The sequence below is a fragment of the Notothenia rossii genome (genome assembly GCF_949606895.1).
Source record: "Notothenia rossii genome assembly, chromosome: 3".
NCBI lineage: Eukaryota > Metazoa > Chordata > Actinopteri > Perciformes > Nototheniidae > Notothenia > Notothenia rossii.
This window is the reverse complement of record NC_136901.1, coordinates 82,694,866-82,716,708: the sequence shown is the minus strand read 5'-3', so window position 1 is coordinate 82,716,708 and position 21,843 is coordinate 82,694,866. Positions and strand designations below refer to the sequence as shown.

Genomic DNA, 21,843 nt, shown 5'->3' with positions numbered 1-21,843 from the left:
ATTCTTTGGACGATTGACAGGACAGGTGCAGGATCTCTCCACAAAAATAATCACACTGTTCTTTTCACAGGTACTCCCAGAACTGGCTCATCCCGCTTGCACCTCGTAAAAGTCTGACACATTTATCAAAAGGAAATGTGAGATTATTCTGCTCTAACCGTGTAATCTGCCACGCTAAGCGGCTTAGCTTCACCTCAGGAGATGTCTCTTGTAGACGTTGTCATACTGACCTGCTGTCTGCTGAATTGCCTCTTCTATCAACACAGCTGCCTGCCGTACAGTTTATCCCTCTCTCGCTTTGCTTCTCACATACACATTTTGCCCTTTTCCAATTTTTGCTGTGAGTTTGGAGCAGCTTTCAATCAAACTCAAGTTCTTGGTCATGCTTTTTACACTCTGAAAGTGTGCATCAGATTCTTCTACAGTTACCTCTCGGTGATAAGAAACCCTTTCTCCGATAAAACAATCTTTTATCAAGAAGTTTGTTGATGTGAAGCGTGCCAGGAATACACTCGGGGCTATCTATGTCAGCCTGTGGGGAATTGATGAGATTAAGAGCAGGAATGAAAACATTTCTAGAGAAACAGATCAAATTATTAGTTTACAGGCATTTTGAAAGAATGGTTTATACTCTGATTTATTTCGTTTAGCTTTAGTTGAGTTTAAAAAGCTTAGTGAAACAAGCACAGGAATCCATCACAATGTGCCTCGTTTCAACAAAAATCTCATGTATCTTCACTTATCCGTCTGCCACTGGGTTGAAAGTCTATTTTCTGGCTGGATGTGTCTTTCTATCCAGAGTCAGGAATGACAGAGGTGAGAGAATTATAATTGAAAACTTGACACCATTTTGGAGCTTCATCCATCTAGGTTTCAATTGCTTGGTTTGGTCAATTTGTTAAATTAATTATAGTGAACACAGACGTAATTTATTATAATGTGCAGCATGTAACATGATGTGCTGCTTGTAGGGGGTCGGTGGCCAAATTATAAAGTCCTCAGGTTCTGTAATTCTTGTCAAGAAGCCACACATGTAAGTCTGATTTATGTCTCGTATCCTTTCACCGCTCTGGTTGCACTCCATAAAGTATCATGGCAGTATTTTGCAAGTTTTGGTCCATTGTTTTTTTGTGTTTTATTACCCTCCAGGCAGTTACTGGTTTGGAACCGTCTTAAAGAGAAACTTGAAACTCAGCTAAAGACAAGTAATCCATCAAAGTGCTTCACTAAAGACATCTTTAGTTGTCAACAGGTTTTATTATAGTTGAATGCCGTGCACATTTAAAGGGATGGGTTAGATAACAAATGATGAATTCATGTGCTGCCAATATTTCCTAAAACATCAAACACCCTTTTAGTGACGGATACTTTTCTCTTCATGTAGTCTTTCAAATGAATGATCTAAAGAAATTGATATGAATTCTGAAATTGTTGACCTTCAGCAGGCAGCACTACTCCTCTTCGGAGAGAACAAAAAGTTCCAGATTTGTAAACTTGTGAAAGACCCAGTGATGGATTTACTGACCCCTGTTCATCACTGCTGTTGACTTAGTCCCTCCGTGGTACTTGTGGAATCCTATTGGTCCTTCTTTCAGACCCATGAGCGGGTCCTATGGGAGGATTTTTGTAAACTCTTGTACCCAGAACTGTTCAGCCTCCCCTGGATCATGATTGATAAACAAAAGAACACATGGTGGGTGTAATAACTGGACATGGTGTACACTATAAGTGAGAAAAACTGTTTTAATCTGCTGTACAAATACTGTAAATCACATGTGTGTAGTTGTGGCTGTCGAGTTAGAGGTATGTAGGTAAAACCTTTTTTTCTCTGTTTTCATAGTGGACGTCTTGCTGTCTTTGTTAGGCGACACACAGAGAGCATGGAGTGGTTGAAAGACCCCGCTGAGAAAGTCCTTGCTTGTTTTACGCATTGACCTCTTCAGGGGTGGTTATTGGCTGATTTGTCTCTGCCGATGACATTTGGGGAATTTGTGGATTTGCCTTGTCCAAGCAAAGCTACTTTTTTGCCCTTTTATTTGCTTTCTTACGCATTTCTGCTTTTAATGCTCTTTTCTTTTACTGAGCATGCTTGTTTCTTTCGGCCTCAGTCATCTGGTGTGGCTAGACTGTGCTGTGTTTGCTATTGATCAAAAAGAAGCTTAGTATTCACAGAAAAGTCCAAGGATTGCAGCCCTATTTAGCTAAATGTTTGGTTTCACCTCCAATTTCCCTCCTCTTCTTGAGACCAGCGTTAACAGTGTTGTCTGGGTTGAGCCAGCTAAATTCAGCCAAGTGGATAATCAACATGACTAGATGCAGACCAAAGTCAAGTCTGAGACAGGATTCAGCGGAGACTCTCAGTTGACCTAATAAAAAAGTTTGTACAAAGAAGCTCTGTGCATTCAGGAAGCGAATGTTTGAATATTAGCGTCAAAGGAATACAGCTGCGTAAGTGTTATAAAGTACTTTTTTCTTAAGTCGAACTGGCTGAAACCAGAGCATACTAAAGATGGGGTGAATTACCTTTACATTTACAATGGCAGGCAGGAACATCATTTAAACTGCTGAGTCTACAGGCTTTCTTAAACATGACCACCACATGTGTGAGCTTCCCTTGATCATGTGTTAGTGGAAAAGGAAAAACAATAAACATTTGGTATGGTCTTCGTATCCTTCCACATACTTCGAAAGGAGGATCATTCAATTAAATTCTATCAATTCAATCTATGTTCTTCCTTCGTACCTTAGGTCTTCCCACAGTATACTTACAGTCTAGTGTTGGCCACTGAGCAGCTTCCCTTCAGCAGTTAGGGACTAAGTTGCTTGGTCAATGTCCCACCAGATTTATCCAGGAGTTGAAAGGTTAGATATTCACCTCTCTCTCTCTTTTTTTTTTATTTTTTATAAAAGGTACCATGAGCAGCATTTGCTAGTTGTGGATTGTTTTAATAAGACCACATCCTAGAGGAGGCTACAGCATTCTTGGCCTTTTTTTATTTTGGCAGACAAAGCACTGAAAATGCTTTGTGTCCGCCAAGTAAGTAGCTTCCTTTTTGGATGCGGTTTTATGATCTTGAACTTGGTCACAGCGTCTTTATAGAGGCTGACGACCAGAAAGCTCCCAATCACAGTGAAATATAAAAACCCAGGCCGAGGGCAGGGTCTCTAGAGACGCAGATTTAGAGGCATATCTTCATTGCTTCACCTTTTTTAAATGCGGTAGTTGGATAGTAGAAATAGACAGGAATAATGGGTAAAGAGACTTGAATGCTATTCTTTTTTTAACCAATAGGCCACCAATAATCTGACCTCTAACCTCTTGACCACCAAGTCCACCATTTTGAAAGGAGTAGAGACCCTAAGAAACATCTAACATCAGTTTATAAGTCATTTTGTGTGTGTACATAAGCACATATGATTCTTTCTGTCCGCTAGTCCGTCTGTCTCTCTCTGTGTGTGTGTGGCCACGGGGGGGTCAGTGGCCTGTGAAAACACACCCCTCCATGCCAGCGGACACTACTGTCTGTCCAGCCAGACAAGTTTATTAGTTTGTCCTAAAAATACAGCCCCGCTCCTCGGACCCCTCTCACCCCGTGCCGCTCCCAGGGGGCCCCTGGTATGAAGCATTGCTCGCATCCACCAACAGTTTTGGCCCTGCTCGTAGTCCTGGAGCCCGCCCAGATGCCTGGAGACAAACATGTGTTGATTGTAATTGGATAGATTTGTTTGTATATTTAAACATTGACGTCAAATAGAGGTACTAACTATGAATTATTCAGCTTTTTTAGGTCTAGTTTTTCTTTCAAAGCTGTTACTTATGTTAATGTATTTCTATTTTACAGTTAAGTTATAATAAGTTATTGTACCAAATGTAATTGTGTGATAAACTTGAGGTTTAAAGTATCAGTCCTGTATACAGTATACATCGTTTTGGGCCCAGAGGTATGCACAGGGATATGAATATGGTTTATAGATTTAATTTGTTAAAGACTGAGAAGGTTTATTTTTCAAGCTCTGTTGACTTTGATTTACTATGCTCAGTATACATCCATGGTTTATTTTCAAAAGACTCTCAAGACAAGTTAAACGCTCCCATTAAAATGCATGATACATTAGATGAAAACGAAAATAATTAAACTGCCTCACGACAAAAAGAAAACAGTAAATGTTTCCACGGCTGCGTAATTTCAGAAATTGACATGAAAATATCCCGTGCTTCGATGCAATTTTCCCCTCATCTCATTCATTTTCGGCCTCCGGGGCGAGACAGAGAGGCTCTATTCATCAGAGTCCCATCTCAAACTGTAGGGAAAAAAATACTTTTTGATTTCCTTTCATTTGGGGTTTCCTCTTCCCCCAGTGTTTTGTCAGACATCAAAGTCAATTTGCAGGTAATGGCAAACAGATTAGCTAATTTGAGCAAACCTGGGGCTTTGATAGTTTTGACACTGATCGGTTTGTGTGTGTGAATGTGTGTGTGCATCCTAAGGGCCCTGCCTGTGTCACATTACAGGAAGGACACTGTCGAGGGGCCCCAGCAGTTTAAACAAGTGGCACATTACAATGCAAGGAGCAGGAGTTTGCGAGTTTTGCACTTCGACATTTAATGACAGATAGTTTCAATGCAGCGAGCCAAAGCAAACATCGTTTCACCCCAGCAAGACGATCAGCTGTCTCCCCTCCGCTCTGCACCCAAAACAACCGCCTGACACAGACAGCGCTTTGTGATTTTTAATTTAAATCATCACAGGCCACTGGCTGCTACTAATGAAGCATATTCCTCCTACAAATGAAGGAGTGCGAAGAAGAAGCAGTTTCTTAAAATGCCTGACTTGTTATAAATCTCATCTGAATGTGTTTTCCTTCCAGCAAGAAACATTTGTCTCAGTGAGGATCACAGCAGATTTATTTTGCTCACGAGCTTAATGTGAAAATTTCTTCCATACTGATTTAAAAAGAAAAACATAAGCTCATTGTTTATTACTCAGAGGAGTTTTGTGTGAACGTTAGGTCAACAAATAAGAAGATTGTTGACACTTTTTTATCAAAAAAATCCACTTTCCATATTTGTATCTACTATTTCCACTTAAAATTACTTAAGCCTGCAACAAACAACATTTTGTATTATTGATTAAACTGTTAGTTATTCTAATAAATATTAGTTTGGTCTATAAAATGTAAAAAAAAAAGGAAACATGACTCTGTCGAGCCAACGCATGCATAATGATCCTAAATGCTAACATTAGCATGCTACTATGCTAATTATGTTGATGTTAAACACACATTATGTTTACGGTGTTCCCCATCTTAGGTGAATGTGTTAAAATGCTAAAAATGTGCTAATTAACACAATGCAATTATACCAAATTACTTACTTGGTTTTTTAAATAGTTGCAGGTTACTTTTCTGTTGATTGACAAACAATTAGTCTGTAGTCAACAAAGAAACAGGGGTCATGTTCATAATTTAACAAGCCTTATTTAAAGAGTCACGTTATACTGTAGCAAATAAGTTCCAAATTAGTTATACATTTAGTTTTTTAGAAAAGCTACCATTGAGAATTGATTTTCATCACAATCGCAATTACCTATCATTTGATTTTCCTCTATGGAGCTTTTGTATTTATTTTAAAGCAACCACAAAATACTTCGCCAACTAGCTAATGGTTTTCAGATATGATGCGTTTTGGGCTTCCGGTGGATATTCTCTACAAACATTATAAAAATAACCTGCCCCTTTAAAACTTATATCATTACAGTTCATACATACAGTGGATGGCTTTTGTATTAAAAGTATCATTAAAAGCAGCTCAGATCCCAGCCCTGAGTCTCCTGTTGTTACTGACAGCAGCTCTTAACACAACAAACAGTTGATCTGTTTTCCTGTGAACGAGACACCAGTGTGGAAAAACTTCACAGGTACTTCCTCTGCCCTGGAGCAGTGAGGAGGAGGTCCATACACAAACATGCTATCATTTAGTCAAGGGGGCTTAACCCACCATGAGCAAGATATTTAGGCCCATCTCCTCCTTATTTCCACAACATTACTGTTTGTTTTGGGCTGCCTTTGTCATGTATGTTTTAAATGATGTGGCACTACAGAGGGCAGTAACAGCTGTCCTCTATCAGGTGGGTCTTCTTCTAAAGGGCTCTTCATGTCATCTGATCAGGTGTTGAACTCTGCATTGTGTGTGTGTGTGTGTGTGTGTGTGTGTGTGTGTGTGTGTGTGTGTGTGTGTGTGTGTGTGTGTGTGTGTGTGTGTGTGTGTGTGTGTGTGTGTGTGTGTGTGTGTGTGTGTGTGTGTGTGTGTGTGTGTGTGTGTGTGTGTGTGTGTGTGTGTGTGTGTGTGTGTGTGTGTGTGTGTGTGTGTGTGTGTGTGTGTGTGTCAGGCGGAGATGATGTTCAGTTCGGGGGTCTTCTGGACGGGCCTGGTCTTCATCCCAATCACCTCGCTGGTCTTTGACGTGGCCTACAAAGTGTGAGTGTTCTCCGCGCTCTCCTCGCTCATCACTCCAATACACATCCTTTACCGGAAATTCCTCCAGAATCTCTCCTATCTCCCCTTTTAAAAAATCCCGCTTTTAAATGTTGGAAGTCTAGCGTCTCTAAATGCTCCATGGGAAATGTCTGTGTCTGGTTGAAATCAGCGCACAGAAGATTTAAGATGTCAGGAGCCATTTTCAAATCTAAGAGTTGTATTCCCTGATGCTCTGAAAGCTTTTTGAATCAGTCAGTGGGGTCAGTCTATGTAGGTTTGATCCTGTTGAACTGTCTGTCAAATTAATGAATTTGACTCCACTATTGTTTAATAAACAGGGTAAAGAAGGTGTGTTTCAAGACCCTGGTGGACGAGGTGCAGGAGCTTGAAGCTTTGTCCAAAGACCCTGGAGCTGTGGTGCATGGAAAGAGGTACAGTTACACATCACGATACCACACTTTGTTCCAGGGTTTTAGATTTATTGATATAATGTTATGTCTGTATGCGGACGAAAAACGATTTCTGTTTGATAAAGCGTAGAAGACAATTACAGCAACATGAAGGTAGAAAATAAAAAGTCATTTATTCTCTGAATTATGAGTTTGTCATCCTTATTTCCTGTTTTAAATATATATATTGGAAAGAAATACGTTCAAGTAGGACTTTCACAATATATTCTTTTGTAAATGTATTTAAAATTATATTTATTTTATCGGACAGTCTCATTGAGATTAAGATGTCTTTTCCAATAGAGACATGAGAACAAGGAACATTCTCAAGAACATAATAGGCAAAACAGAAACACCATACTACACAACGAGGAGTTATAAACAAAAACATATTTTTTATTATTGATATATATTTTGTTTTGGATGATATTACCTAAAGAAACGTAATGTCAATAAATAGATGACAAATGAATATACATTACATCACATGTTACTTGTTAGACGCTTTTATCCAAAGCAACTTACATACTCAGCACTGTGGACAATCCCCACAGGAGCACTTAGGGGTGAAGTGTCTCAGGGACACAACGACATGCTGACTGCAGTGGGGTTTGAACCTGTGACCCCCTGATCCGAACACCAACGCACAGCCCACTGCACCACACGCCTCCCCTTATATACTGTATAATATTGATGCAAAGAATGCATACTGTATATTGCCATAAACACAGATTAACAACATTTCCCACAATGCCGTCATAGTGGAGACATGAAATGGGAGAGCTACAAAGTAAACTCTCTCACTGTGAAAATCATCACACAGCTACAGAGTCGATGCCCTGTCCATTATTATTTAAGTCCAAAAAATATGAAGCATCTTTGGCAAGTTCTCAAGAATAACTTGGAGGAAGAATAGTAACCTCCCTGATTACTCAAAATACTCAGAGCTCCGCTGCCAACGATATTCCTCTGTGAAAAGATACATCTTCAAATTGCTGCTAAATTGCAGCAGTTTGACTGTAATGTCAGTAATCATGACAGACGAGAAGATATCCCCGGGTTTTTGTCTTCCAAATAGTGAATGTATCATTTTAGAGCTCTTATATTAAAGCCATATATATATTTTTTTTAAACGATTAGTTGAACCGGGTCTGCTTTGCTCTCTGGGGCCCGATGCCTGCAGCAGGAATCAGCATGGAGCAGATCAGTGTGAGATCTCCTGCTCGCTGAAAGTGATCCGAGTCTGGCCACTGTCCCAGACCCAGCAGGCGCGCACGCACACACACACACACACACACACACACACACACACACACACACACACACACACACACACACACACACACACACACACACACACACACACACACACACACACACATTTACAGAAACAGACATGTGGCGCTACAAACCCACAGAAACATGGATGATTTTGCACATTTTGCACATAAACTGATGTGGACTCATATACACAATTTATTGGTGTTACTTGAATGCCTTCTGGCCAACGTGCTGATTCCAATATATCACCTACACACACGCTTTGTTCTGAAGAGTTGTTTCGGCCTCACATGGCGAGTGTACCAGCAGGTAGAGCGGTTGGCAGGTCCATCCACTCTGGAGGTGCTGGACAGGCTGGACGTATGGCTCATTAAATCTGCCTGTGGTGCTCAGCATGCTGCTAACACTGCCCATTTCTCTGTGTGTGTGTGTGTGTGTGTGTGTGTGTGTGTGTGTGTAGTTTGACGGAGAGGGCCCAGCTCCTGAAGAACGTTTTCAAGAAGAGCACCGTCAGTTTGTACCGGTCCGACTCCATGCAGCAGAACCTGCTCCGTGAGTTACACAACATTTCTCTTTCTTTTTCTTTGTCTCTTTCTTCTTACTAAACGAGCATGGAGGTGAAGTTAACTCTTACCATAAATACACAGTTCATCCACGTTAGTTATCTGCTTCAAGATCTGTTCCCTCGTCAGGGAAACGGATCGAGCCTCATTACTCTTCCTCTGATGGATACTATATCTCTAAAGCCTTTGTGTTGTGGTGGTAGTAAGACTCTGCTCATCCCTCCTCTCTATATGAATACTCTGCGTTAACCAGATGCAGGTAACACACGTCAGGACTGTGTGTGCAAACTGCTTTGTACACACACTGCTTAAATAAACTGTTAGCTGATTTATTTTAATGGCAAGTTTGAGAGATGAAAACAAACAATTTGGAAGGTTTCAAAAATCTCAATACTTTTTCTCAGCTGAAAAGTTGGCACTGAAGAATCTTGTTTTTTTTTATTTTGCTTGATTTCAACCACAGTTTTGTTACTTGTATTTAATTCTTTAGACATACATGTTTGTTTGACTTTCTTGGTAGTTGTTTAGGATAAGGCAACATGTAACACTAATGTATCTTAAAGCCACATTCAGACATGCAGGATTAATGTAACAGTTGGAGGGTGGTAATAAGATATGTTCACTCCTTCCTCATAATAAAACTCATTGTAGCCTCTGGCAAATTACAGCAGCTGTTTTTTTAATGTTGGTATTATTTACTGGTCATTATTCAGCTGGGGTTTAATTATTATTTATTAACAGACAACTGCAAACTGAAGGTTCTGCATAGAGTAAGAACAACTTATTTTGTATTGTAAGGTATCACAGGTTTAAAAAAACTCAGGTTACATTCAAATCGGTCAGTGTATGTTTTGCTCATTGGATTTTCTTTTCACAAAAGGATATTCAAAAACAAAAAACAACTGGATATTTGATTTTCGTTTTCAAATTGAAAAACCAAAATTGAAATACAAGGCGTTTTTCTTTATCATGGACAAAAATGGATTTACTAAACTTAAAAAACGGGATGATTTTAATTTTCTACTTCTCAAAGCAAAAAATAAAATCACTAGAAAACAGAAACAAAAAAACTACAGTTTTTATGTTTTTTTCATATTCTGCTACCGGAAGTAACCTTACAAAATAAGAGCGCAGACGAAACTCACGGAAGTGATTTCAAAACAAAAGCACTCGTAGGCTATGCTACAATCACACTTTGAATCACTACAGTATCCTTTTGAAGGAACTGTTATTATTATAATCAAGGGGAATTTAGCAATCACAATGAAAACGGCCAAGACACACTTTGAGCCCAGATAATGAATGTTATTAAAGGCTGTAAATATAATAGGCCTATGGACAACATTGTTAGGAGACTTCAACTACACAGCGATTCTGCACTGCGGCCACCCAGCCGTCTCTCCAGTTTGTTATTATTTTTTCTGCCAATAGTCATTCATGAGATTGATCCTGTTGGACTCAGTAATGTTACATCACCCATTATAACAATTTTCTTTCCTTTTTTCTCTTCTCTTAACTGAATAGTCCTGTCTTTAAGTAATACAATGTAAACTCATTTTCCTGCACGATTTTAAGGCTTCAAAAAGAGGCATTTTTACTGTATGTGTTTGGAGAAATGACACAATCAATGGCCCAGAATTGTACTTTATAAACTATGAATTTTGTGGTGCTTGAACAAATACACACTGGCTAAGCCGGCCAGGATATATGCCTTTTTTTGGAGCCCTTTTTTGCAATATTTATAAAAATGTCACTAGTTATTTAAACAAACCACTATCTGAGGATAATACAAGCAACCATAAAACGCCCTTTATCTAGAGAGCCATTGAAGCCCATGAAGTATTTATCCTTCCACAAATCTTTTCATCTGCTGTATTAATACAGCTGTCACGTGTTTTCAAGTTAGGGCACTATCTGTGCAGAACATTACAAATACTCTCAATTTAAAAATTGTCCAGAAAGACTGCATCAAATATGCATATCTATATAATATCAATATTGTTATTAACTTCAATCAAAGTCAATTTAAATAGCGGGCTAGACTTTCCAAGGGGTAAAAATGCTGCTGCCGGACTACTGACTGGAAGTATTGCTGATATCATGTCTACCATCCTCTTAAAATACTCTGTCCAACAATATCAGTCTCATGAAGAAATGTTTTTTAACGCTGATTCAAAATAGCAGAGAAACATGCATTCTTGTTCTCAGGAGGGGACATTGACAGAGGATTACTCAAAAAGTACACAGTAAGTACTTCATAGTACTTGTTGTGGGAGTAGTTTCACTACTAGTCTACTGAGTCCAACAGGATCGATCTCATGAAGGACTATTGGCAGAAAAAATAATAACAAACGCGAGAGACGGCTGAGTTGACCGCAGTGCAGAATCGCTGTATAGTTGAAATCTCCAAACAATGTTGTCCATTTTAGACGTAGGCCTATTATATTTACAGCCCTTAATAACATTCATTATCTGGGCTCAAAATGTGTCTTGGCTGTTTTCGTTGTGAAAACAAATGGACCTTAGATACACGGATTGACCGTCCTCATCTGCGCTCTTATTTTGAAAGACAACTTCTGGTAGCAGAATATGAAAAAACTGGGCTTTTTTTGTTTCTGTTTTCTAGTGATTTTATTTTTAGTTTTGAGAAGTAAAAAATGAAAATCATCCCGTTTTTTAAGTTTAGTAAATCCATTTTTGACCATGATAAAGAAAAACGCCTTGTATTTCAATTTTGGTTTTTCAATTTGAAAACGAAAATCAAATATCCAGTCGTTTTTTGTTTTTGAATATCCTTTTGTGAAAAGAAAATCCAACGACCAAAACATACACTGACCCAAATCTTTCCATCTCTTTAAGCATGGGTTTGGTTTTCTGTTTGGTTTTCAGTTTTTCTCTGTGTTTTGTCTGATCAGTTTGTTTTTTTGTTTGTCTCATAGGTCGGGCTGAGGCCGTTGTTGTGTGATACCTTTTTAATTTTCATTATTCAAACCCCGCCCCATTTAGAGCCTCCTCTAGCTCCCTGATAGTCGCCTCTCTCCCTCTTTTTTCCTGTTTGTCCACTTCCTGTCCTTCCCTTCGTGTGCCTCGTGTGCCCTGAGTTGAGTTCAGTAGAGTGAGATTTCGATGAAATGATCAAATGTTGCGCTGTTATTCCCCCACAATGCACTCGTCTCAGCGACCGAGTCCTTTGACACCTGAAGGTGAGTCAGGGGTCAGAGGTCAGAAAGGAAGCCTGTAGGAAGGTTTAGTTGGTAGATCCCAGAGCTGCTGTTACACTACAGATGAAACTTTTAGGCGAGCTGTGATTACCTTTTTAAAAATCCTTTATAGATTATGTTTTTTCCATCATATGATTTACACTTAAGGAATATTTTGGGAAAGTGTTTATTCGATTTCTTGCTAAGATTAAGAAGATCAATACAACGCTCATGTCTCCGCAGTAAATAAGAAATTAGAGACACTTCAAGGTTGTTTTTATGGTTTGGTCTTAGCATTAAATTACACAATTGACTATGTATCTGACAAAATATATATGCTGTATCATAAAACTCTGTTGACTTATTTCCCTCAAAACCAGATTCAAAACTGCCTCAACTTTGGAAACGGGTTAAAATGTTTTCTTGCGACGGACATTATTTTTTTCATTCAGACGGTTAAAGAAGTCTTTGAAGCTTACGAAAAATAGCTTCAGAACATGGTACTATAAGTGTTCAAATACTTTCTCCCCTTTTTAAAAGATCCCCAGGGGATTTTCTATCAGAGAAAATGGAGCCTTAGCCACGTGACTTCAGTTGAACTAAGCGCCAAATAAATTCCTTTAGCTTAGCTTAACTTAACTTAGCTTAGCTTAGCTTAGCATAGGCCCCAGTAGAAACAAAATTGTTGTTTTTCCATTATTTTGTGCAGAATAAATGAAACATAAGATGTTAATATTGTGCTTTAGATTTCCTGTTAGGCGTATTGTGTTACCTATAGCCAGCCTAGGCTAGCTGATTTCCCCCAGATTAAGCTAAGCTAACTAGCGTTTGGCTGTAGCTTTATATTGAGCGGCCAGGCAGGAGAGCAATATCAATCTTTTTACTAATCAGGCGAATAAACATATTTCCCCAAATGTTTGACTATTCCTTTAAGTTTTGTCTGTTAGTTATTTTTTGTTGTTGTGTTTAAGTTGTTGAAAGTGTTTTTTTATTTGTTTTCTTACATTTGTCAGTGATGTACATAGTTTTAACTGCTTTGTCCCATTTTCAGATGGCTACGCCTTCTCTCAAGACGAGAACGGAGTGGTGTCTCAGTCTGAGGTCATCAGAGCGTACGACACCACCAAAGAGAGGACCAACGAGTGGTGAGCCGCCGGCCTCCGGCCTCTCCGGAGCCCCAGCAGCTGTTATAATGGCGATATTTACCGAGGGAAGACGAGTCGCCTCCAGCACTGAGGGAATTTTAGGAATATACGGACAGAGCGTCTTTGAAAAAGGAAAAAAAAATAAGGAACAAAACTAATTGTGTTCACTATCAGCTGTAGTTGTGTGTCCAACAGACATGATGAGCACTGTGCTTTCTTAGCAGTCTGTGGTCTGAAGTTCTTCACTGTTCTCGCTCAGTTTCTTGGAGTGAACGTCTCCTCTCTATTCAAAATCATCTAAAATCATGTAATTAAATCAAATACCTTAACACTGGACGATGGTTGGTTTTAGAGGATGTCAACTTGTGAAGGATTGCCAAAGAGCAGTCGTTTATACAATCTTCCAAGTACTAGTGAATTCGGACAACTTTAAACCAAATGTACTCACACTCCTGAGTGTATTCCAGCACTAAACGGACCACTTCAGAGCAGACATTGTAATATTTAACTTTTCTTTTTGCACTTAAGGAAGCATCTATTGTGTAAAGCCTTACATTTGCTCATGCCTTTATCCTTGTTTCTAAAAAACACATTTGTTTCTTTTTTAGTTTCATTTTAAAAAGTATGTAGATATCGTGCCTGGTTTTATTTTGTTCCTTTTTTTTTTATTTCTTTGTTAAGAAGTTGCCTCCTGCAGCTCACTGTAGTCCTGTTTCCACCGTTTTAACAGCAGAAGCATTGCTCTCGACAAATAATTGCATTCCACACATCACTCCTGTCTCAACAATCACAACGGTGCCTACGTAGAACCTTTCCCCAATAGATAGCCAAGAATAGTTTAGCCAGCTAGCTTAGACCAGTGCTCCACACACTCCTACTGAAGACAAAATCACTGTCTCCCCACCACAGTATTGCACTTGTACAATGTGAAAACTACTGTGCCTTGTGGCACGTGTGTAAACTTTAAGATTTGTTCCTGCGCAGGTGAACGAGCGGGAGGCTCTCTGATGGTGTTGTTGGAGCTGGTGATAGTGTTTCCCTTAAAATGGAGATTTTATCCTTCTAACATAAGTGCCATTAGCTTAAGGGAGAGAGAAATATTAGCCAGGAACTCACGACAATATCAAAACTACTTTGTCTCTATAGTTATTTTGTGGATTTGTATTTTTATATTGGAGATGTATGAATTTTGCATCGACTGGCTTTGTAATGAACTGTCTGTAACTTTTAGTTGTTTTTCATCCTCTGATAAACTGGCAGGATAGAAAAGATCGAATGAGGAAACTGAGCTTTCTTAAATGTCTTGTTATTATTAATATTAATATTGTTACAGCGCGATTTATTTATAATTGACTACTTAACGTCTGTGTGATTGCTTTCTTCTCCCTATGGGAGATCAAATCTTATGGTGTGTGTGAGTGTGTCAGTGTATTGCCTGCATGTGCATGTGCTGTATGTGAGAGTGTGTGTGTGTGTGTGTGCGTGTGTGTCACCTCTACTGTGGATAACCTCTATGTATGCATTGCATGTCTGTGTCCTTTATGTGAGACCGGGAGTTTCTGGCGTCCACTGATGTTTCTTTTGTCGTGTGTGTGAGAGAATGAATGTGTGTGTGTGTGTGTGTGTGTGTGTGGCTTGCTCCAGTTGACCGTCTGCACGACTCCAGGTATAGCTATGGTGTACTACTGTGTGCTGATGCATGGCCCGTATGGGGAAGTGTGTGTGTTAGTGTGCGGTATGACTGTGTGTGCAGTCAAACTCTCGACCAGGACTGTGAGAGTTTCTGTTTCTCAGCTCGCTTCGATCGGAGATGTTACACAATGCACTCGATGTACCTTTCCAGTAGTGGACATCTGGTATTATCTGGTTTCAGTATATGATTTCTCTTGGGTGTAAATGTTTGTAACTTGTTTTCTTCATGCAGTGTACCTCTGCTTTGCAGGAAAACTCTTCAGTGAGGGTTAATGATATTTTTTCTCTGCTGGTCTTTAATGTTACAACTGAATTGGTCGTCAAAAGTTTCCAAAACGCTGAATGTGGACTGTTGCTTTCTTTCTCCAGAAAACATAAAACACACGTTGTTGTCTGTGAAAGTCGTGGGCTGCATGAATGGAAAACACAAACTGTTCTCTGAAATGTTTAACTGTTCTACTTTAATTCTCCCTCAAGTGTTGATCACTTTACAAAAGAGAAAAAAATGCACCTTTTTAACTTTACTTTTAAATATTTGTTTCTTTTTTCCGTCATTTCGTTCGATGATTGTTCTGCATGTTGGGACTGCAAACTTATAAGTGTTGTCTTTTACTGCCATGAAGGACTACTGAAATAAACTTTACAATCATGGAGGAACATCGTTGCATATTCTTCTTCTTCTTCTTCTTTCTGATGTCTTGTGTCTGTGTGTGGCAACAAACAGGACGGTGAGAAAGCTAAACAGGAAAAGGCAGGGAGAACAAGTCTGCCTGCGGGACACACATTATACCAATAGAGTCCATATTTGTTATGCTGGTGGAGTCGGTCAAGCTTTCACTAAAACACAAAGTGATCTGAATCGGGCATCCAGAATAAGAATAATTCAAAGAGACTCAAATAACAATAAAAACACCAATAATGAATTGAAATAAATCAATAATACATTGCATGTGAATTCAAGGGCTGGGTTGCCTGTCCTGGGGTTATTTCCAGCAGGTTTAATCTTAGCGTGTTTCAACACGTTGCAACATACAGTATCTTAAACCTCGATTAAATGCATCTCTTTTTAATCCATCGTGAGAAATGGGAAAACCGCCACAGAACAAAAACTATTATAGAGTGAGGGAGAGTAAATACATTTGTTTGTAATTGTTTAAAAAAGAAGATGGAAAAATGATATATAAATTGGTTTGATTTCATAAAAATCTAAATCCGTCATTTATGATTGATTAAGTTATGAGAGGAATGTTATGGCTTTGGGTCTGTGTTTTGATGAAATATAAGAAACAGAGGGATAATCGGGACTCTAACTTGGAAAAAAAACCTGAACCTTTTTTGAGTCTGGGCAAAGACATGAAAGAATACACCTATCCAAAAGATTTAGGAACTGTCATAAAACTGATTCACAACTTGTATTATTTCCTTTCATAAAGCAGAGCGCGGTATGTGAGAGATGAAGACGATATGACAGCTGCGAGTATAAACAAGACCTAAAAAAGACATTACTGGAATCACTCAAGTAAGTTGTGTTTTGGGATAGAAAAGCAACGTGATAGCAGCACTTGAATGTAGCTTTCAAACATCCTCAAAGTGAACAGTGTGCAGGTTTCACCACACACTGATTGCCAGGTCTATTTCACAGTCAGATAACCGGAGAACAGACCCCTCTTTGTGGAGGTTTTGCGATACCTGTTGGTGCAACCTAAACCTCTATTTCTGGGGCGAGTTGTTTTTAACACTGTGACCATGCCATGCTCATTGAACACTGACAATGACTGATCTCAGCGCTGCATTCCTGCTGTGAAGTCTGGCGCAAGAGTGAGCGACAGGTAGTGAGCTGCTCGGCCGCTCCGGTTTCCTTTCTGTCTGAGTGATGATGATGATGATGAGGCTTCGTTCAGAGAGCCAAATCTCACTTAAAAAAACATTTATCAGTGCACAGAAAGTATTGAGATACAACGTTTTATTGGCTGTAAATTAGGGAATCAATATGACAACCTTGCTCTGGGAACAATGTTTGTACAAAATCATATAAAAGTACAAATTTCCCCCAAATATAAAGTCCTCTGTGTGTCCGGTCGAGGTCCTTGCGATTGTCAAAAAAAAAGCAATACTTCCCTGGTTTCCAACATCTACTTTAAATCATGTAGCAATGGGTCTCATCGCCGCTTGCCTGTGAAGTGTTTCAGTTTTATGAGGAAGGTTTGTGATAACTTGGCAAGATTTGAGTCTGTGTTGTAAGCTGTCCAGCCCTTTATAAAAATAGACTGTAATGCCAGTGAGGTCTGTTTACAATATAAGATGAAAGTGCACAAGATGGGACTCCAGCCTCTAACAGGTCTGCTGATGTGTCCTGTGATGCAGAAGGGGGGAAACGCCTCAGGCCGGGCCGCTTTGTCGTACTTGATCCCCCTTGTCGGACCCTCTGTGTCCTTTTAGCCGGCCCAGGCCTTCCACCCAAACACCACCAGCTGTGTTGCAGTGTTTCTGTCCTCGCCGGCTCACATCCAACCTTCTAGAAATCTTGTAATCCCTCTGTTTGCCCCGCCGGGAGCTGTCAACTCTGTCCGAAGTCTGCGAAACCCTTCACTGAGGAGAAGGGGTCGGGCTGCAGGGGGAAGAAGTACTGCTGCGGCAGGAGGAAGGCCTGGGCCGAGTGAGAGGACATGGAGGTCTGGTGGAGCTGCAGCTGGGTGTGGGTGAGGGTGGATGGGAGTGGGTGCTGCATGCCCCCTGATGTGGGTGGGGACATGTAGGGGGGAGGTGGAGGTGGAGGTAGAGTCTGAGTGGGGTTGGAGGAGATGGTGGCAGACACCAAACAGCCGTGCTGCTGCCCCGGACCCCCGATAGAATACCTCCGCATGGAGCTTCCCCCCCCGGCCGAACTGGAGCTGGTGGTGGCCGTGCTGGACTGTCTGGAGGGGGCGCGGAGGCTGGGGGGGGCGGAGGTGAGGATCATGGGGATGGTTTCCCCCTGGAAGCTACGCAGGGAGAAGCGGATTGGCTGCTGGGCCGGCTGCTTGGGCCGCAGGCAGGTGCAGCAGTAGACCGCCACCAGAGAGCCCACCACCACGAAGGCCACGAAGATGCTGCCCACCATCAGGAAGGGGACGTAGATGGGCTCTGAGGACAGAGGAAACAGGAAGGTTAGGGTGAGTTAGGAAGAATCCTCCATGGGACTCCAAGAAGACACCATGTAGTTATTGTTATCATTCTCTATTCACATTGCTATAGAGACACCAAAACAACACATTTATCTAAGTGGAATGTTTAACAGAAACTGGATAAATCAAATAAAAAGCATATTTTTTAACACTTTTTCTTCTTCAAACCCCTCTTTAACATTTACAGGCTTTAGAAAATAAATCTGAAATGCTGTATGAAAAACTAAGACACATTAGGCGTTATATATTATGACAACTGTTTTCTCTTCATTGTTGTTCACCATCTGTTTCGCCTCCACTTATGGATGTCCACAAGAGGAGTTCTATTTTTCACAAACACATACACCCTTGTCTCTGCGCCCAACTGCATTATAAGGCAATATAAAACAGTAACTGGTTATGTGCTGCTTATAAATCTAAAGTATTTTCCTTGTTAGTGATTGAAAACTTCAATGCTAAACATAATTGTAATAGTTAATTTCTTCAAGTCCTTCATAGTATTATTTATAAAACCTAACAGAAGTATTCCTGCTGGGATACACCAACAGCTCAAGTTACTGTTAATGAAGGACATTGCACTTTTGGAGGAAATTAGTCAATGTTGATTTATTTTCATAGGAAAGATTAGGACATGTTGAGCACACAGTCCATTCAGTTAAAGCCCAACAGCTTATCAGTTCGGGAAATGTAAAGAAAACGTTGAGGGTTAAAGGGACCGATTATTGAAGATTTCCAAACTCACAGTGGGTTAATGTAATACTGTGGGTCTGTCAAAGAAGCCAAAGAAAATGAGCGGTTCCCTCATTGCGTTGTGATTACTTTGGTTTGCAAATCCTAATTCAAAGTGAGTGTGTTTGGTGTTGGGCAACACAATAAGCCGGCTTGTGTGAAAAAGTTTTGAATACATTCCGGCATTGCGATTGAACTCATCTTGATGAACTTTTATGCAAATGTCTGCTTCAGATTGGTCTGGAGTTGGTTTTAAGAACACTTGTTGAGTGACTGACAGGCTGGGTCACCAGAAACTCCTCCAGGTTTACTTTTTACTCTGATAGCAATCTGCAGTGAGGTCAGGTCAAATGAAGCCACAGGAGCTCAGAGAGTTAGGTGTTGGAAACTGGACACTTCTCGTTTGAATAAAAACTTTACATGAAAACTTTAAAACACCAGTTGCGTATAAAGAAGGTGGCATAAGGAAATACTTCCCGTTTTGTTGATTGGACAATATTCTAGGGAAAGTGTTAGTTCAAACACATCTACTTTAGTTTTTCCTACAACTGATGGAACAATTTAGCACAAATTGTTATTTTGTCCTCCAACTTTTGGCCTTTTTTGTCCGACAGAACTGACATGTATGAGTGTCTGGTTTGAGTAAATGCACCAAATCTTAAGCAATCGGACAGCAGGGTAGTCTGACTTGTAGTCAGCTTTATGCTGTGTTTATTAATGTTCAGCTGACCTCTGACCTCTCTGTAGAAACCAACGTTCCTAAATATCAATCGGACTAAATTAGTCATAAATTAGACTAAACATGTTCATTCATCTGTTAAGTGTATTTACATTTTAACCTCAGTCTTAAATATTTGTATTTGTGGTTTTTGCACCCATCCTAATTGAGTTCAGAACTCTATTTGTGAAGTTTTGCTCTAATGCTGAACTTTTGAAATAACCTGAGAAAGACTTGTTATTATAGTTATTCCCTTTAAATGCAGTAAACTTACGCGCTGCATACTCGGTGTTGTCCACCTCCCGGTCGTTGGTGCAGCCGCCCTGCTCCACCCGTGCGTCCGCGGCCGCGCAGCAGTACCGCAGCGAGCAGGAGCCGCAGCACACGGTGGCGTCCATGGTGTCAAAGTCCTCCGGACACTGGAAGCCATCATGATAATTCCCATTAGAGTCCAGCCAGCCGTGGCAGTACTCCCCCTGAGCGTCCGATATCCGCAGATTCCAGGTCAGATATCCCAGTAGCAGGCAGTTCAACAGGCACACCATCCCGGCGAGCCGCTGGGTTCACGGTCCCTGCTCCAGTGGGCTCACCGGGTTACACAATCTTCATTGAGACGGAGTTACTGAAAGAGAAACGCGGTGATCCACACATCCGTCATCTTTCCGCCAACAAAAGCCCTTCAAAAGTTCCCAAATTGCAATGCAAGAAAATCCTTAATTGAGTCTTCTGTTTAAGTCACTTCTTAAAAATCTCATCACTCAAAAGTGTTCTCATCCAAACATCTGCTCCGAGTTTCACTGTGCCCAACACCGAGTTGCTGCTGAGAGTGTTTGTTGATGTCGGTGCAGAAGTTGTGCACCCACCTCACAGCAGAGTTGCTGCTTTTGTGACTCTGCTCGGCTGTGTAGGCGCGCACGTAACCCCCATCAACCAGACGTGCGCATTCACGTGGTGGTGGTGGTGGTGGTGGTTGCAGCTATGTCGATTAAACCTACCATGAAGGTGCCCAAATAACATAATAATAACAACAATGCATGGTCTTAATAACATTATGATGCATGTAAGGAGACCCACAGTGCAGCAGTTTATTACTACTTTTAATAATCTAACCTCAGTTTATAATCACTATTTTACATTTATGACTGAACAATGCAAAGGTCCTTTATGTTAAACACATAAAGCAAGACAACTAGCCTATGTAATGCAGAAGAAAAACTACACCATTGTTAAGGAGAACATGTCAACATCATCCTAATGAAACAAGTGGAAAGTTGAATAAATAAGAAATAAAACACGCTCTGCTAAATTGCTGCACTTGGTCTGTTAGCTAAAAGTTTGCTATGACTTTGTGGACATTATGTATTTTCTGTGTTTTGTTAGGCTACGTTTATAAATCTACTTTTTTAGCATTTATTATGTTGTATTCGTTGGGTTTCTTTTTACATATGTCCAGGCACTAAAGGTGAAAATGAAGGATTCTGTGTTATTTTGTTAAAAAGATAAAACAAAACTAATCAAACTGAATCATTACCTAATATTTCTAACTTTTTGTGGGCAAATTAAGATCGTTTAGCAAGAGTAACATAGGTTCACTTTAATGCATGTAAATAGAGGCATGGCTTATTCAAGGAGAGGAAGCAGAGGTTAAAGGATGTTGTTTGACACTGCATCCAACAACGGCATTATGGACTGTTAATTAGGAGTTTAATAGGTCGCCTATGAAAGTCAACATTTAAAGATTATTAGCCAATACATATTTTTATTTGGAGCATTTTTCATACAGGCATACATCTTTCATTATAAACTCATGAGTTTGATGTCGAGACACAGTATGCATTTGCATGTGTTTTGATATCCAGAAACTACCGACCTGCCTGAGCTGTTGAAAGGAGGGGAAATCGTGTGTTGATCAGCAGCAGGTCCAAATTCCTCCATCTATTAATCTCTCCTCGTGTGGTTGTTACCTATTGATGTGGCGCCCCCGTGTGGTGATGCAAACTTTTAGCCATGCAGGCTACCAGACAGGTTCCCCAGCAAGCCTTTTAAACTGAAAGCATTTGAAACATGAAGAACAAAACGTATTTATAAAATTAAAGAAATATGTCCTGCAAATTAGTTAAAAAATTCAAATTAAAAAATATAAATATACATTTGAAATTAATTCTAAGAATAAAACATGTTGTCGAGTTCAGGACCTGGATGTATAAACTCTCATTTCAACTGTTTGTTTTACTTCGTTTTATTGATCCAAGTACACAAGCTATTCTATTTTTTTTTAAAGCACAAACAGATAAAGCTAAGTAGGCCTACTTTCCCTTTTGCATGATGTCTGTGTGTGGATGGCCTTTTCTTACATTTGCTCTCATGTTGCTCAATTGATGCTCAGTAGCAAAATGGCCTCTGCCTTTTCATTTGTCGGATTTC

At 40.1% G+C, this 21,843-nt stretch overlaps 2 protein-coding genes across 3 annotated transcripts in view; one reads left to right on the top strand and one right to left on the bottom strand.

The window, feature by feature from the left end:
* atp8a1 (ATPase phospholipid transporting 8A1) overlaps positions 1–15,465 on the top strand; it is a 107,801-nt gene extending 92,336 nt beyond the window's left edge. For both annotated transcript variants that reach the window (XM_079670298.1, XM_079670297.1), the window contains 4 exons: positions 6,390–6,478; positions 6,817–6,909; positions 8,669–8,760; positions 13,023–15,465. In XM_079670298.1, coding sequence (XP_079526424.1) covers positions 6,390–6,478; positions 6,817–6,909; positions 8,669–8,760; positions 13,023–13,120 — 372 coding nt within the window. In that variant the 3' untranslated portion in view covers positions 13,121–15,465. The remainder of the gene's footprint in view (positions 1–6,389; positions 6,479–6,816; positions 6,910–8,668; positions 8,761–13,022) is intronic.
* A 1,289-nt stretch (positions 15,466–16,754) lies between these two features.
* Positions 16,755–21,425, bottom strand: shisa3 (shisa family member 3). Its single transcript, XM_079669053.1, has 4 exons — positions 21,290–21,425; positions 20,283–20,410; positions 19,694–20,041; positions 16,755–17,931 (listed from the first exon to the last, which is right to left on the bottom strand). Exons 3-4 carry the CDS (start codon positions 19,962–19,964, stop codon positions 17,366–17,368), a joined length of 837 nt encoding a protein of 278 aa, XP_079525179.1. The 5' UTR covers positions 19,965–20,041; positions 20,283–20,410; positions 21,290–21,425; the 3' UTR covers positions 16,755–17,365.
* Between the last annotated feature and the right edge of the window lie 418 nt (positions 21,426–21,843).

What these genes read in the sequence shown, in the direction of transcription:
- shisa3 (XM_079669053.1), bottom strand. Translation starts at nt 19,964, where the DNA reads ATGGTGTGCCTGTTGAACTGCCTGCTACTGGGATATCTGACCTGGAAT. An exon ending in CAACACCGAGTATGCAGCGC is followed by an intron (nt 17,932 to 19,693) that starts GTAAGTTTACTG and finishes CTCTGTCCTCAG; the next exon opens with AGCCCATCTACGTCCCCTTC.